Source organism: Aquarana catesbeiana, linkage group LG03, assembly GCF_042186555.1.
Source record: "Aquarana catesbeiana isolate 2022-GZ linkage group LG03, ASM4218655v1, whole genome shotgun sequence".
NCBI lineage: Eukaryota > Metazoa > Chordata > Amphibia > Anura > Ranidae > Aquarana > Aquarana catesbeiana.
The window spans coordinates 47,859,908-47,877,130 of NC_133326.1; the positions used below are offsets into that span (position 1 = coordinate 47,859,908).

Here is a 17,223-nt window from a genome sequence, read left to right on the forward strand (position 1 = left end):
CAGTATCATACAGTTACACACTTAGGACACATAGGTGAAACTCTAATTAGTGGCAGATTATTTTTATTACTATGGCGGTTTGGGCAGCTACATATGCCAAAGCACCCAAGAGACAGATGCTCATCCACACACAGATTTCCAGTTCACTCCACTGTATGGTGGTTAAACATGCCCAATAGCATTGTCACAGAATAATGTAGTAAAATTGGTAGAGAGGAAAACCTCTCTCCATGCTTATAGCACCTACTGTTTAAAGCATGGCCCCAGTGCACCCAGCCTACAACAGGGATTAAAATTTTTTGCCTACTTTCCTTCATAGTGTGTAACTATTCTGTGATTGGAGAAGATGTTCTTCCAATGATGGAAAAAGTAACTGGTTGGCCAACGGAGAGAGTAACCCTCCTTGAGGGAACATGGGATTGGTTGAGCAAATGGTTGAGAAAATGTTCCTCCAATGAAAGAAAAATACACTGGCTGACCGAAGAAGAGAGTTACCCTCCTTGAGAGAACATGGGATTGGTTGAGCAAATGGTTGAGAAAATGTCTTTTCAATGAAGGAAAAAAACCCTGGTTGACCAATGGAGAGAGTTACCCTCCTTGAGGGAACATGGGATTAGTTGAGTAAAATAAAAAGTGAGATAATGTTGCAGAGAATTAATCACATCACAATGCATACATCAGCAAGTGACTCACAATGACCCATAAGGGGATGTTCCTGAAACTTTGTCTAATAATGGTAACTATGCCCGATCTTTGGCTCAAGATGTTACCTTCTTACAAGCTACAGGCAAAAGCAGTGGGGTGTTCTTAGTTTCCAGTGGTACTTTTGAAAGACTTGGACCATAATATGAAGTGAGTACAGGTGGGGGATTTAAAGCTGAACCAAAAGGGCAAAGAGACATAGAGAGCAATGTGAGGAGATAGAGAGGTGAAGAAGGGTGAAGGAAGGGGCTCAGAAAAGTGGTTTCAGAGAGATGGAGAAGGGTTGTACTGGTAAAGACTAGACTGACTGGCAATAGGTTATTCTGATTTTAGGTATGTAAAGTAGCACTGAACAATCTTGAACAGTCTGGAAAAAATGTTGCATGAACATACACGGTCATATTGGCCAAACAAGCATGTTTATGCACTCTGCGGACTGCGCGGACACTCTCAAGAGGGAAAACAGTGAGAAAATCTGTCCCAAAAAAATCTATATTTGTCCACTTTCAGTTGGCCCAGGGGTGTGCATGGCAGTTAAGTGGGGCTCAAAGACATATTTTTCTGTGATCCAACAGTAATCAAAGATATCAAGTGAGAATCTTTTCTTCTCTGATCAGTAATTCGTCTTAATCTCTGCAATAAAGGTCAGATTGATTGTAACATGGCATCTGGTAGCAGGATAGAAGTATTGATCTAATGATAAATCCTAACTTTATTCCTACAGAAAAGGGGCTTAGTTTACTTTATTTCCATATTGTTGGACCAGTGGATATGTTTTATAGCAGAAAGTAAAATTTTTTTTTCAAAATTTTCAGTCTTTTTTCGTTTATATAAAAAAAAAATGGTGATCAAATACCACCAAAAATTTGTGAATCAAATTATAGCAATTTTGTTTGGGTACAGCATTGCATTACTGCACAATTACCAGTTAAAATAGCGTAGTGCTAAATAGCTAAAAATGACCTGGTCATGAAGGGGGTAAAACCTTCCGAGGCTCAAGTGGTTAAATAATGAAGCAGCAGAACCATTGTCAAACAAACGGAGAGTGGACCTGGTAGGTAATTGTTCTTCAGTTTTCTCACAACCTAAAATCAAACATCAAAATGGTAGGCCAAACCAAGGGTGAGCAAACCTGGTGGGGAACTATTCTTCCAATGTCACCTATCGGGCACTGCCCCAAACCATACATACCACTTATTACTGAAGGGGAAGGGTATTGATGGGGAGCTCCTTTTTTGACTTGGACCATTATGCTCTGCCCCCAAACATTGTTTCCCACATGAATACTAGGCGCTGGTGTGTAAACCCACAAATAATAACATTGTCTATCCCTTATCAGTCTAAAAGGGAGGTGGACCTGATGAGGAACTAGTGTCTTAACATTGCCCCTCAAGTTCATTATTCATTAGCCTTATACAGCTTCTCCTAGGTCACAGGGCTCTGCTAGGACTAATGGCATATTCAGACACAAAAGATGCCTTCTTTTTAGTGTTAACTATGCATGTCAGTGTATTTGTCATCTTTGTTATATACCAATTTAACCTACATTTTCTATCAGTTTTCTTTTTTTCGATTCTTTCGTTTCTTTTCCTTGTTTTGATTCTAACAGAAAATGGCATTTGAAAACTATATGGTTTCCCTTGGAAAGACAAACCTTTTTTTTTTCAGACATTTTGCAAAGAGGTCAGTCCACGAGACCACATTAAAGGGGCTATTTATAAATAATTATTTTATATACCGTATTTTATATACCGTAAATTTGCCCTTCTTACATTCAACCACATTTGTCTGTTTGTAATTAAAGCTCACACTTATGCTTTTTATAATAGAGTCATTGTGCACCAGGGAAATGTTGTCAGCCATCAAATGTTAATTAAGCTGCACAAATATAGTGTTTTTTTTCCTCTGTAGCAGATGTAACCTATATTGGAGTAGGACAGTTATGGTGAGCATTACAAAGAAACACCACATGACAGAAAATGCATTAATAGGCAGATACTAAAAAGCATAACATTTTTGGTAATAGGAGGTTGCATAAAAAAGGACACGTAAAACCGAAGAAAAGTACGGGTAAGTATACATATATCATAAGGAAAGGGTTTAATGTTCATGGGTCTTGGTGTTCTCACCCAGCATTCACTATATATTGGAGTATCTAGTAGAGGATACTTGGGGGTTGACTACTAAAACTTGAGAGGGCAAAATCTGGTGTAGCTCTGCATAGAAACCAATCAGTTTCCAGTTTTTTTGTCAAGGCTTATTTAAACAAGCTGAAGTTAGAAGCTTATTGGCTACCATGCACAGCTGCATCAGATTTCGCACTCTCCGGTTTTAGTAAATCAACCTTTTGGTTTCAATAGGAATATAGGACCAGCTAAAAATTTGACTCTTATACCCCCTACACACGATCGAACTTTCTGACAACAAAACCGTGGAATTTTGTTCGAGTTGTTGGCTCCAACTTGTCTTGCATACACACGGTCACACAAATGTTGGCCAACAATTACGAACGTAGTGACGTACAAGATGCACGGTGAGCTGATAAAAAGGAAGTTCAATAGTCATGTGCCCCCCTTGGGCTCCCTCTGCTAATGTTGTGTTTGGTGAACATTGATTCCGAGCATGCGTGGACTTTTGTGCGATGGACTTGTGTACACACGATCGGAAAGTCCGACAACAAAAATTTGTTGGCGGAAAATTTGAGAACCTGGCCTGTTTGCCAACATCTGTTGGCGGAAAGTCCGACAACAAATGTTCGATGGAGCGTACACACGATTGGACTTTCCGCCAACAAGCTCACATCCAATTTTTGTTGTCGGAAAATCTGATCGTGTGTACTTGGCATTAGTCTGTCATGGTCATAAAAAGGGTCTTGGCTTTTCCCCCTGAAATCCCAGATAGCAGGGAAAACCCAGCAGATAGTTAAATCTTATCTTCACCCACCTAGAACCGAGTAATCATTTTTGGATGATGTAGACAGGAAGTCACTAATCTGATGGGTAAGAATTTGAACCTTTTCATATAAAACTATTAGTTTACTAAGTATTTAACTGGGTTGATGTTCCTTATTTTCAGCTATACCTGGAAGGTACCTATTTCATATCTTAAAAGTGGTGGACAAAGAGGAAATTTGTGGCTTCAACAGCGTTTAGGTATGTAGTATAGTTTATTTCCTAATTTATGTGGCAAGTACCAATACAGCTGTGGCAAAATGCAGGTCAACATATAGTGGCAAAAACTGAGGTCTCCCCAGATCTCCCCAAAAGGGGGGGTATGGGAAGGAAGTGTATTTTAGCATGCAAAAAATAAAAAATATACAGTCATATAACAAAGCAAAGTTAAGTAAAATCAACTATATTTATTTATAATCCATCGTTAAAATGGAGGTATTAATGTCCAAAACATGTAGTGAACGCTACCAGGCCTATTGTACAGCTAGCATAACACTTGAGAGTATACATAAGATGGTGGGATCGACTTGTTTCGCCCAAGATGGGCGTCCTCAGGATCCACTCTGTGTTTACAGGTTTAACACCCAATATTGATACAAAGATGAGTACTGATAGATGGAAAAATCCTGCAGTGAATGCTCCTTATAGTGATGATATTTCTTGCAACAGATGTTAGTCCCAATTAGACCAGGGTTGTTGAAATGCACAGAGGGGAAGGGGAATATCAACCATCGGGCAGAGGTCACCCCAAAGAAGGGACTATATCCTCACACACAAGTTCACTAGCTGGATATGCAGAGAAAAGGGATGGTCCATATATCAAATCAGATAGGAAAGGCCCTCAATGTGCTGGCGCTTTGGTTAATTGTGTGAAGGTTGCGGTGGTGGCGGTAGGTCAACATACCACAAATGCATGATGTACCTCAATGCAACACATTGGTGTCACTGGGCTCCATTAAAAACAATAGTTTTTCTTTATGCCTATGCATTTTGCCAATGATGGGAACTACATTAATATGTATAACATTGCATCTGGCATGAATTAGCCTTTAAGCCGTGTAATGTCAGTTCTCAGAATTTGTATATCAGTGCTGTCCTAACGCTGATTTACTTTACATGACAGTATAACAAACTTTAATTTGTATTTCTTCTGCATTCCAGACAGAAATGATATATTTAAGGTATCTGGAAATGACTGGATTCTGGTTAACCTTGATGTCACCGGATACTACAGGGTTAACTATGATGACAGAAATTGGGACAGACTCCTCCATCAGCTGAACAATGACATATCAGTAAGTAGATGGTGTGATGTATTACACTCTCAGCCTAATCCTGCACAGAGATTTTCCAGCTCACAGGACTACAAACTTAGCACCAGCAGATTGAGAATGGTTATCACTGGGTCGGTAACTCTTTACACAAACAAATGGTAGCCATCACCACATGTTTTATCGCACCACTCGTAGCATCTGCTGTTGCAATTCTGACCTTTTAAGAAGTGTCTGTGATATGCGCTGCGACCGCCAGGCTGGAATATAACAGTGTTTTTAAAATGTTGTAGTCCTCACAAAGGCAAAGATTTATTCATTTCTGATTACGGCATTCAGAGATTCAGCTTAACATTTCTAAAATATCGTTTTTATGAAAGAGAGAAAAGGAAAATGATGCAAGACAATATTTACAGAAAAGATATTACTAAACAAACATTAAGCAGCAGTAAAATAAACCGTATTAAAAGTGAAAGGCAAAGTTTGCCTGGTCTTTGAATCCGTGGAGTATAATCTGATATGTCAGAATCACTAATTTCATAAATGACTCTTAGAATGTCTTTATAGTTTCAGCGGTAAGGGAGAACTGCTGCACTGTAAATGCAGCCATCTTTTTTGTTCCCTTCAGGCTAGGTTCACACTTGTGCGGCTCTGTGACCCATGTTTTGCATGGACACGGCAGCACATCCCTCCTCCTTTTCTGAACATGCACCCTGCACAGAAACCGCAAGAGCTATGCGGTTCCCAGTGCTGGGAGAGCATGCTGCAGTTTCCAATGTGTGTAGGTACCATTAGGATTAATGGTACCCCCATGCATCTCCTAAACGGCAATGCATTTTTGCCTGTGAGAGTTGTGGGTGTGGGAATAGGTGTGATCCCGCAGTGTTCTGTTACCAACTTGCAAATTTTGGGTGGTAGAACTGTGTGCAGTATGACTTCCCCTTTCTGCACCATTTGGGGTTTTCAGAACTCAATATTGTCACATATGGTAGCCCTATTGTGGTAGCCACAATCAGGGCTGCTGTCAGAAATCACAGGGGCCCTGTACAGCCTACCTGACAGGGCCCCTCTCCTTTTTTTTTCTTTTACATTCTTTTAACAGCCTTGATGGGGGCATTTGGTGACAAATCAGGGGTCTAAACAGATCCCTGATGTCTCACATTTGAGACAGAGAAATGGACAGAGATTCCCCATTTTTTTTCTCTGCAGCCTCAGGAGAAGCCAGAAGAGCTGCAGGGGGAGCCACAATAGTTGGCAATAAGGCAGTACAGCCTTTCCCCCTTTTCGACAGGTGCACGGGCCTCCTTTTTGAACTGATGGGGCCTAGGCCCGGTACAGGAAGGCTGGCTTTACTGCCTTATCAGAGGCCCTGGCCACAATTCATTGTTCAATAGAATTAATGTACTAATACAATAGAGACCCCAGAGCAATTTTAAATGTAGGTAAAATTGCTAGTATCCATATTTCCGGTAACAGAAATGAAAAAATATTATAGAGCTTATTTTTGTTATTATTAATCTTACTATTACTACTATTATTTCTATGATATTTTTGGGGCTTTACTATCTCAATGTAGTACATCAGTATCGCCATCGCAGTGTTAGTATCTTCTGAGCATTGCAATATATTTGAAAACAGATATTTTCAAAAGCATGTGAATGTCTTTAAATAAAGTAGATTACATTGCACTATTCCACTGCATTGAAAGGTACCATATCAAAAAGTTATTCCATTTGCACCATTAGAGGTTTCCTTCTTCAACTGACATATTTATCCACAGAACAAACTCCATGTGCAGCTCTGGCTTATGGTGTATGATGTCTGTGCTAGTCAAACTAAATTTCCAGAAAATGTCCAACTCCTATTATCAATATCTCTGCAGGTGGTACAGATCTTTTGTGATTGCTGTCCTCAAAACATGGATGGGTACATAAATAAACTGTGCAGATCATGTGACAGTTTGACTCCAAGTATTGCAATTTGGCACCATTACTAGTGAAATGACAGCTGTCTCTAAGCAGAGAAAATAAATATGCATGTGTACATTTTCTGAACATGTATAGTACAATGAAGGAGAAGTATTTTATCCAATTTTTGCTTTGCAGGCAATACCTCTCATCAACCGTGCTCAGATCATCAACGATGCCTTTAATTTAGCCAGGTCAGTAATTAAGTTTAAATATTTGCATTGAATGTTCTGTGCTTAAGGTTGTCATCCACCCTGGCATTTTGATTCCTATGTTTGCCAAGCAATCCCCTTTTTCCATTCCATTGGCTGTCCTTGTTTTAGTAGTTGCAGATGCTACTGTGAGTAATGGGATGACATTACCCAACAGTGTAGATGTAGACCCTCCTCAGTTTTGATCTCTATTATATTATTGAAATCAGTAGAGAGAAAGATACATTGGGGACATTTATCAATGTTGTCCCATGGCGAGGCAATGCTAAACATGAACAATGAGACAGATTTACTACAAGGTCACTAATTTTAAAGTGGCACTGTGACAGAATGAAACTTGACCTTGGCCATTACCTAACTGTGCATCTGATTAGTTAAAACCTGCCCCATCTACAGTGATAAATTTGTCCCTGACCTTGCAACTTTGTCATAGTTGGCTGCCAGGAATTACAGGTGCAAAGGTCGCAAATACACAAAAATACTTTCACAAAGACTTTGCTAAAAGAAAGGAATAACTGTGTTGCTAATTTACTTGATAAATATCCTACACTCAGAGCATCATTGTGTCATTATAGTCAGGGCCCTTGCAGACGGACATTCCGATCAGAGCCACCTGTTTTTCTGGTGGATCTAAACAGAAGCATGTTAGTCCATAGGCAAGCAAGACGTGCAACTATTTACATTCAATTACCTCAGAGTCTCTCTAGGTCCAAAAACGTCTGTGTCCTTTTCCATTTTTTTTTTTTACCTAAATGTGATGTATCAAAGTAAAGCCCCATACACACTATGAGAAAATTGGGTGAATGATCATCTGGTTCTCCTCCATGTTTCACAGCAAGTCGGAACCAAGGGTAGAAATAACGTACAAAAATTCTCGTACGACAAAGGTTTTTTTATTTGTTATTTGTTGTTTCTGATCATGCGCAGCCTTTCGTATCTACTATTTCTCGCACAAAAATCATACGAAAATGGTGCACATTAAATGAAAATCGTTTGTTCTGTTCCCATATGAGAAAAATTTAGGCATTTGTCCCTTTGGAAATTTTCCTTCGGAATTGGCTGTCGGAAGTTGTGTACACACGATAAGAAAATTGTACAATCGTTCCTTGGATAAAAATGTTCACCCGATTTTCATAGTGTGTACGGGCCATAAGAGGTTGTAAATTAATGTATTACTATTTACATCTGCCTGTCTATAGACTGGTTCAGCTATAGGTTCAGCTATAGCAGGGAAAAAAAACAATGGAACATTCAGCTCTAATTCAGCAGGGGATCTGTCCTTACAGGCTCTATACAAGTGGGTAGGTGCCGTGTGGTGCAGTGGGCAGAAAACACCAGGTGCAAAGAAAGAGGAAACAGGAATATATTGAAACTAAAGTTCGGCAATATACAATAAGCCCGGCGGGAAGGCAACCCACCCAGGAACACTCACAGGATGTAAGAGTGATGTATTAGAAGTGGAAAGTCTCAGGGATACCGACAGTGTCTATCGCGAGGAGCGAAATGTGGCCTGGCCAGTCTGTACCCAAATAGGAAGGCTTCCAGCAATGATGGCGTGTCCCTGCACTTTCCCTACGCCTCCAGAACCTCTCCCTAATGCTACGCACTGTCCCTGACAGACAGGTGATTTGTCGCTACTTTAGCCACTCACAAAATGCCTGCCATGCCCAGGTGCCAGGGTGTAAAGTAGATTCTGTCCAACCCAAGATGGCCACCTAAGTCACATGGGGCATTAGCATCCAATCGGATAGCTGCCCCCTAGTGACCCAGGAATCCATAGAGGATATAGGTTCCTCTTGACTTCCTCTCCCTGTGCAATGCTGCTGCTGGTTGAGCGCCACCTGCAGTGGAGAAAATAGACTGCACATGTCTACATACTGGAGTAATTTGGGAGAGGAAGGCATAAACAATGCATACAAGGAAAGCACAGAAGAGGAAAATGTATCAACGTAGTATAGAGGAATGGGGTGTGTATATACTGTATATATACAGTATCTCACAAAAGTGAGTACACCCTCATATTTTTGTAAATATTTTATTATATCTTTTCATGTGACAACACTGAAGAATTGACACTTTACTACAATGTAAAGTAGAGAGTGTACAGCTTGTATAACAATGTAAATTTGCTGTCCCCTCAAAATAACTCAACACACAGCCATTAATGTCTAAACCACTGGCAACAAAAGTGAGTACACCTCTAATTGAAAATGTCCAAATTGGGCCCAAAGTGTCAATATTGTGTGTGGCCACCATTATTTTCCAGCACTACCTTAACCCTCTTGGGCATGAAGTTCACTAGAGCTTCACAGGTTGCCACTGGAGTCCTCTTCCACTCCTCCATGACGGCATCACGGAACTGGTGGATGTTAGAGACCTTGCGCTCCTCCATCTTCTGTTTGAGGATGCCCCACAGATGCTCAATAGGGTTTAGGTCTTCAGACATGCTTGGCCAGTCCATCATCTTTACCCTCAGCTTCTTTAGCAAGGCAGTGGTCATCTTAGAGGTGTGTTTGGGGTCGCTATCATGTTGGAATACTGCCCTGTGGCCCAGTCTCCAAAGGGAGGGGATCATGCTCTGCTTCAGTATGTCACAGTACATGTTGGCATTCATGGTTCCCTCAATGAACTGTAGCTCCCCAATGCTGGCAGCACTCATGCAGCCCCAGACCATGACACTCTCACCACCATGCTTGACTGTAGGCAAGACACACTTGTCTTTGTACTCCTCACCTAGTTGCCGCCACACACGTTTGACACCATCTGAACCAAATAAGTTTATCTTGGTCTCATCAGACCACAGGACATGGTTTCAGTAATCCGTGTCCTTAGTCTGCTTGTCTTCGGCAAACTGTTTGCGGGCTTTCTTGTGCATCATCTTTAGAAGAGGCTTCCTTCTGGGACGACAGTTATGCAGACCAATTGGATGCAGTGTGCGGCGTATGGTCTGAGCACTGGCAGGCTGATCCCCAATCCCTTCAACCTCTGCAGAAATGCTGGCAGCACTCATAAGTCTATTTCACAAAGACAACCTCTGGATATGATGCGGAGCACGTGCACTCAACTTCTTTGGTGGACCATGGCGAGGCCTGTTCTGAGTGGAACCTGTCCTTTTTAAACCGCTGTATGGTCTTGGCCACAGTGTTGCAGCTCAGTTTCAGAGTCTTGCCAATCTTCTTATAGCCTAGGCCATCTTTATGTAGAACAATAATTCTTTTTTTCAGATCCTCAGAGTTCTTTGCCATGAGGTGCCATGTTGAACTTCCAGTGACCAGTATGAGAAAGTGAGAGAGATAACACCAAATTTAACACACCTGCTCCTCATTCACACCTAAGACCTTGTAACACTACCGAGTCACATGACACGGGGGAGGGAAAATGGCTAATTGGGCCCAATTTGGACACTTTCACTTAGGGGTGTTTTCTTGCCAGCAGTTTAGACATTAATGGCTTGAGTTATTTTGAGGGGACAGCAAATTTACACTGTTATACAAGCTGTACACTCACTTCTTTCCATTGTAGCAAAGTGTAATTTCTTCAGTGTTGTCACATGAAAAGATAGAATAAAATATTTACCAAAATAGGAGGGGTGTACTCGCTTTTGTGAGATACTGTATTTATATACAGGGGATATACACCCCTGTTAAAATGTCAGGTTTCTGTGATGTAAAAAAATGGGACAAAGATAAATCATTTCAGAATTTTTTCCACCTTTAATGTGATCTATAAACTGTACAACTCAGTTGAAAAACAAACTGAATTTTTTTAGGTGAAGGGAAGAAAAAACTAAAATGGTTGCATAAGTGTGCACATCCTTAAACTAATACTTTGTTGAAGCACCTTTTGATTTTATTACAGCACTCAATTTTTTTGGGTATGAGTCTATCAGCATGGCACATCTTGACTTGGCAATATCTGCACACTCTTCTTTGCAAAAACACTCCAAATCTGTCAGATTGCGAGGGCATCTCCTGTTCCCGCAAGCTGTCATAGCTATACATCGGCTCCTTTAAGTGGGGTAGCAGGCGCGCCCACTGCATTGCAGGGGTGCCTATGCTCGTGACCGGCGGTCGCGATGATCGCCAGCCACGAGCGATCGTGGGCATGAGAGGCAGAACAGGGACGTGTGTGTGTAAACACACAAATGCTTGTTCTGTTCTGAGAGGAGATGCAGATCGCGAGTTCCTAATAGCTAGGAACCACGATCTGTCATCTCCTATAGTCAGTCCCCTCCCCCCCACAGTTAGAACACACACAGTCAGTTAACCCCTTGATCTCCCCCTAATGTTAACTCCTTCCCTGCCAGTGACATTTATACAGTAATCAGTGCATTTTTAAGCACTAATCGCTTTATAATTGTCAGTCGACCCAAAAATGTGTCAAAAGTGTCTGATGTGTCCGCCATAATGTCGCAGTCTCGATATAAATCTCAGATCGCCGCCATTACTAGTAAAAAAATTATAATAAAAATGCCATAAATCTATCCCCTATTTTGTAGACGCTATAATTAATATACACTTATTGAGATTTTTATTACCAAAAATATGTAGAAGAATACATATTGGCCTAAACTGAGAAAAAAAAATTGCTTTTTTTTTTAAATTGAGGATATTTATTATAGCAAAAAGTACAAACCATTGTGTTTTTTTCAAAAGTGTCGCTCATTTTTTGTTTATAGCACAAAAAATAAAAACCGCAGAGATGATCAAATACCACCAAAATAAATCTCTATTTGTGGGAAAAAAAGGACATTAATTTTGTTTGGGTACAGCATCGCACGACTGCACAATTGTCAGTTAAAGCGAAGCAGTGCCGAATCGCAAAAAATGCTCTGGTCATTGAGCAGCCAAATCTTCCGGGGCTGAAGTGGTTAATCTTCTTCTGGTGAAGCCATTCCTTTGTTGATTTGGATGTATGTTTTTGCGCCAAACATATTTTGTGGAATTATGGCCAAAAAGTTCAACCTTGGTTTCATCAGACCAGAACACATTTTCCCACATGCTTTTGGGAGACTTCAGGTGTGTTTTTGCAAAATTTAGCTGGGCTTGGATGTTTTTCTTCATAAGAAAAGGCTTCCGTCTTGCCATTCTACCCCATAGCCCAGACATAAGAAGAATACAGGAGATTGTTGTCACATGTACCACACAGCCAGTACTTGCCAGATATTCCTGCAGCTCCTTTAATGTTGCTGTAGGCCTCTTGGCAGCCTCCCTGACCAATTTTCTTCTCGTCTTTTCATCAATTTTGGAGGGACGTCCAGTTCTTGGTAATGTCCCTGTTGTGCCATATTTTCTCCACTTGATGATGACTGTCTACACTGTTTTCCATGGTATATCTAATGCCTTGGAAACTCTTTTGTATCCTTCTCCTGACTGATACCTTTCAACAATGAGATCTCTTAGATGCTTTGGAAGCTCTCTACGGATCATGGCTTTTGCTGTAGGATGCGACTAAGAAAATGCCAGGAAAGACCTTCTAGAACAGCTGAACTTTATTTGGGGTTAATCACAGGCACTTCAAATGATGGCAGGTGTGTACTGACTCCTATTTAACATGAGTTTGAATGTGATTGCTCAGGTCTGAACACAGCTACATCCCCAGTTATATGAGGGTGTGCACACTTATGCAACCACTTTATTTTAGTTTTTTATTTTTACCCCCCCCTATGAAAGATTTTAGTTTGTGTTCAATTGAGTTGTACAGTTTATAGGTCACAATAAAGGTGGAAAAAGTTCTGAAATTATTTATCTTTGTCTCATTTTTTTACATCACAAAAACCTGACATTTTAACAGAGGTGTGTAGAATTTTTATATCCGCTGTGTATATATCTATATCTATATCTATATATTGTTCATATTCTATAATATAATGTAACATATTTTTAATAGTGACACTCCTCAATCTGCAACATGTAAGTGGTCCTGCAAGCAGCCTCCTGTAACATGCAATGGTCTCTTCTGTTTCTAGCAGTCATTTGGAACATGGATGCAGTAATAGTGCATTGAAGATAGGTTTGGGTGTGGTGTTGTGTTATTGAAATACTGAATATCTACTTGTCTTGGGAGAAGTATGGGTGCTGCCATTGCTGACCTATTTCTGAAAATTTAAGCTGTCTCAGACTTTAATCATTTTTGAGTTACTGATCCTGAAGAAATAAGCTACTCAGAAAAGTCAGAGAAATATCCAAAGTCCTTACTTGTGTATTTGTTCTTGGTTTGGGTCAGTCTGACCGCCAGGCAACTATTCATTTCAAACGGAGAGGTCAGAAATGGCTGCCTTCACGTTTTTCATGACAGTTTTTTTAAGTCATCACTATTTACCAAGCTCAAAAATATATAGATCACATCAAACGATGCCTGTTTAACCAGGCCCATTTGCAATAGACTACACCCACTTACCACACAACAATCTACTATCTGACTGTGGAAGTGGCCTTGCCCTCATATTGTCTGGTGGTCTCCTATGACCCCCATCTGATAGTACTGTATTTATATAATTGTCATATTTAGATATTTTAGAGATTGTAATTTATGTATTTATCATATTTTTTTTTTATATTTTAGAGCTAAACATGTAAGCACAACGAGAGCACTTGACACCACCAAATTCCTATCCAAAGAGGTTGAGTACATGCCTTGGCAGGCAGCCCTGAGCAGTCTTAGTTACTTTGTACAGATGTTTGATCGTACCGAGGTGTATGGACCAATGAAGGTAACCAGACAGCAGGGATTGTGTCACTAATCATTGCCTTATCACAGCTTACCAATTTAGGTCCCTCTTCAAAAGGGCCAAAATGGTGCAGACATCTTAAATGATGAGCCACTGGTGCAAAAAATCCCAACTGCAGAGCGCCAATCCTCATATCATATTCATATAGAAGGAAAAATAATTTTTGTTTGGGGAGAATTTTGGTTTTCAAAGCAAATTTATGTTTAGGGGTAAGCATGCAATTTTTTCCGATACCTACAATTGAGGCATGCATACCAGTCACAATTCCGAGCCCTGACAATTGAGGCTCAGTCTTGGAAAACGTATTACAGGATGATTCTTTAACTAAAACACTGTCAATAACCTATATAGAGTTGTTTAGTATAACTCCTGATAGGATGCTCCGATGTAGGGAAAAATGTCAGATGGAGGTACCAAACATAGATGGAAAAGACTGGGATAACATTTGGGACCGCCCATTTAAATACCTAGTTTCATCTAGAGATAGACTGATACATTTCAAATTTCTACACCAAATTTACTATACCCCAGCCCTACTGGCGGGGATTTACCCATCTTACACAGCGGTATGTTCGAGATGCACACACTCCCCTGCCATTTTTGAACATATCTTTTGGAATTGCCAAGCCATTAGTGCTTTCTGGAAAGGGATCCTGAAATGCATAACTGATATCCTTACCAACCTGATTCCGCAGTGCATCTCGGTTTGTCTTCTAGGTTTAGTGGATCCTGTGGTCCCGGCTAATGCACACAGAACCCTTCTTAATGTTTTATTATTTTACTCCCGCAAGGCTATTCTGCTGCATTGGAAAAAGCCGATTCCTCCAACTGTGTCCTTCTGGAAGGGATTGGTTAATTCAATGATCCCCTTCTATAAAGCCACCTATATCTCCAGGGGTTGTGAAAAGAAATTTATGAAGGTTTGGCAGGCATGGCTGGACTCCTCTTCTACTGTAGGGTGATTGTAGGATGAGGAATGCAAAAAATAGTAGATATTTACTCTTGTGTGGCAGGCTGGACAGGGACTAATATAACAATGATTCATAGATAGTTTAACATTAAGGTCCTCTACTTCGATGGAATCAGAGATAACTTTCACAATTATTGACTCAGATGTATGTGACATATACAGACCTGGTGATCTGCGGTCATCCAGCTACTACACACTTGATATGGGAACTGAATTATCTAGTTTTAACGCTCCAGTCTGATGGGGCTTCAGGATTGGGTGGGATACAGATTTGGGTTTGGTTGGGTGGGGGTGGAGGGGGGTGTCATTAGATCGTTAGGAGTATGTGTATTTTGTTGCACGGCCCTGCATGGCCAGTTTACGGCAAATTCTATTGTAGTCGCCAAATGTTGTTCTGTTTAAAGCTGTAAAACTCGATAAAAATTATTTTAAAAAAAAAAGGGGGTAAGTATGCAGATTAGTGCTCAATTTTTTTTCGGGGAGGATTTTTGTTGACAGACAATGCTTATACATCTCTTGGGGGGGAGGCGCCATTTGACATCTTTTCCTGGGAGCTGGATGGCCTTGTCCCGTCACTACCTATACTTTTCCTATAAAGTTGAACACTTGGTCAGAAACTTCTTAGCCTCTCCAACACCTAAAAATCAATTGTGTATATCACATAATATATGGCCAGCATAAACTAAACCTGTAATGTTTCTCTACAGGCCTACATGAGACAGCAAGTTGCACCATGGTTTTTGTATTTTAAAAACAAGACGAATAACTTTACTGAAAGAATGACAACCTTAACAGAGCAGTAAGTACTATAGAATGTGCATCTTCTTAGGTGCTGAGTTTTAAAAAATTCAGTGATAGTTGTAGTTTTTGTTTGTGGCAGACAGCGCAACCTGCTTTAAAGAGACCCTGTTACCAACCTAAACAATTGCAGGTAAAAGCACAAAAATGAAGTATTTTAAATATTTACTTGCAGTGTTTTTCCTCTTCATATTTTTTTAACATTCACTTGTCATGTGCCTTTGTTAGAAATTTAGAGGGAGTAATTTCCCTATCGCAGCTCCCACCCCCTTGCACGCCACAACCTTTTCCTCCTCTGGGAGTGTCTATTCTCTGTGCTGGCCCAGCTCCTCCGCCTCTCCCCTCACCTCCCTACATAAAATTTTATGCAACTGCCAGGACAAATAAATAAATATACAGTGCAGCGCTAAATCACTCTTAACAAAATGAGTGCATAAATGAATAAATAAAATTAATATTCCATAATAAAAATAAAAACAAACATAGAACTCAAAACCTTAACTAATATACACAGTGCAATAATTAATAAAGTCCTTAATAAATATAATTAAAAAAGGTCCCATTTCATAGCAGAAGAATACCAAAAATGAACAGTCAATAGTGCATACATCACTTTCCAGTGCAAACAGAAGTAGAATTCTGTGCTTACATAGGTAAAATAGCCTCCTACCAAATAATATGAACCATGTATAAAAAAAATAAGGGTCAATAATGCTTGTTAAGTAAATTCAGCATGTAAAGGTGTCTCCACCATCCAGTGCACAACACCAACCTGTTAACACTTCATACCAAGTGAAATAATCAACCTTTACCCCCCCCCCCCCCCCCCCACAGTATTAAATAGTCATAAGCACTTTAGATGCAATGGGATCTCCCCACACCACAGTTCCTCTGACCATTCATGGCAGCAGTTAACAGCACCAAATGGAAAAGCAATAAACACATATCATAGCATAGTATGTTCCAAAGATAGCTTCTTTATTCCAGCATATACATATACACTTACAAAAGTTCCACAGCTGCTACACAACATCAGTGTTGTATAAGTGTATAGGGGGGATATTGTAGAGTTTCACTTGAATGACAGCTCTGAATTTTCTGGGGCTGGTGACATCACGTCCAAGATTGGGGAACCCAGCAGAAGTCTCAGGGCTTCTAGATGTCTACACAAGGGGAGCTTTTACAGATCAATAAAATACAAAAAATACATTAAATGCACATATAATGTTAAGGAAAGGTGTTTGCTAAAATTAATGGTGTGATGACAGGGTCTCTTTAACCACTTCAGCTCTGGAAGGTTTACCACCATAATGACCAGGCCATTTTTTGGGATACGGCACTGCATTACTTTAATTGACAGTTGCGCGATCGTGCGACGCTGTAACCAAATAACATTTATGTCCTTTTTTTCCCACAAATAGTGCTTTCTTTTGGTGGTATTTGATCACCTCTGCGGTTTTTATTTTTTGCAATACATACAAAAAAAAGAACCTGTCAATTTTGAAAACAAAATAATATTTTTTAAATTTCTGATGTAAAACACTCCCAATAAAAAAATGTAAAAAATCTAATTTCTTCATCAATTTGGGCCAATATGTATTCTGCTACATATTTTTGGTAAA

General features: G+C 40.1%; 1 protein-coding gene across 1 annotated transcript in view; it reads left to right on the forward strand.

Annotated features, from left to right (window-relative positions):
- The window catches only part of LOC141131334 (aminopeptidase N-like), a 144,290-nt gene that overhangs the window by 107,198 nt on the left and 19,869 nt on the right, over positions 1 to 17,223 (forward strand). Inside the window, exons 12-16 of the mRNA XM_073618481.1 lie at positions 3,778 to 3,854; positions 4,815 to 4,948; positions 7,030 to 7,085; positions 13,668 to 13,815; positions 15,511 to 15,602. Coding sequence (XP_073474582.1) covers positions 3,778 to 3,854; positions 4,815 to 4,948; positions 7,030 to 7,085; positions 13,668 to 13,815; positions 15,511 to 15,602 — 507 coding nt within the window. The remainder of the gene's footprint in view (positions 1 to 3,777; positions 3,855 to 4,814; positions 4,949 to 7,029; positions 7,086 to 13,667; positions 13,816 to 15,510; positions 15,603 to 17,223) is intronic.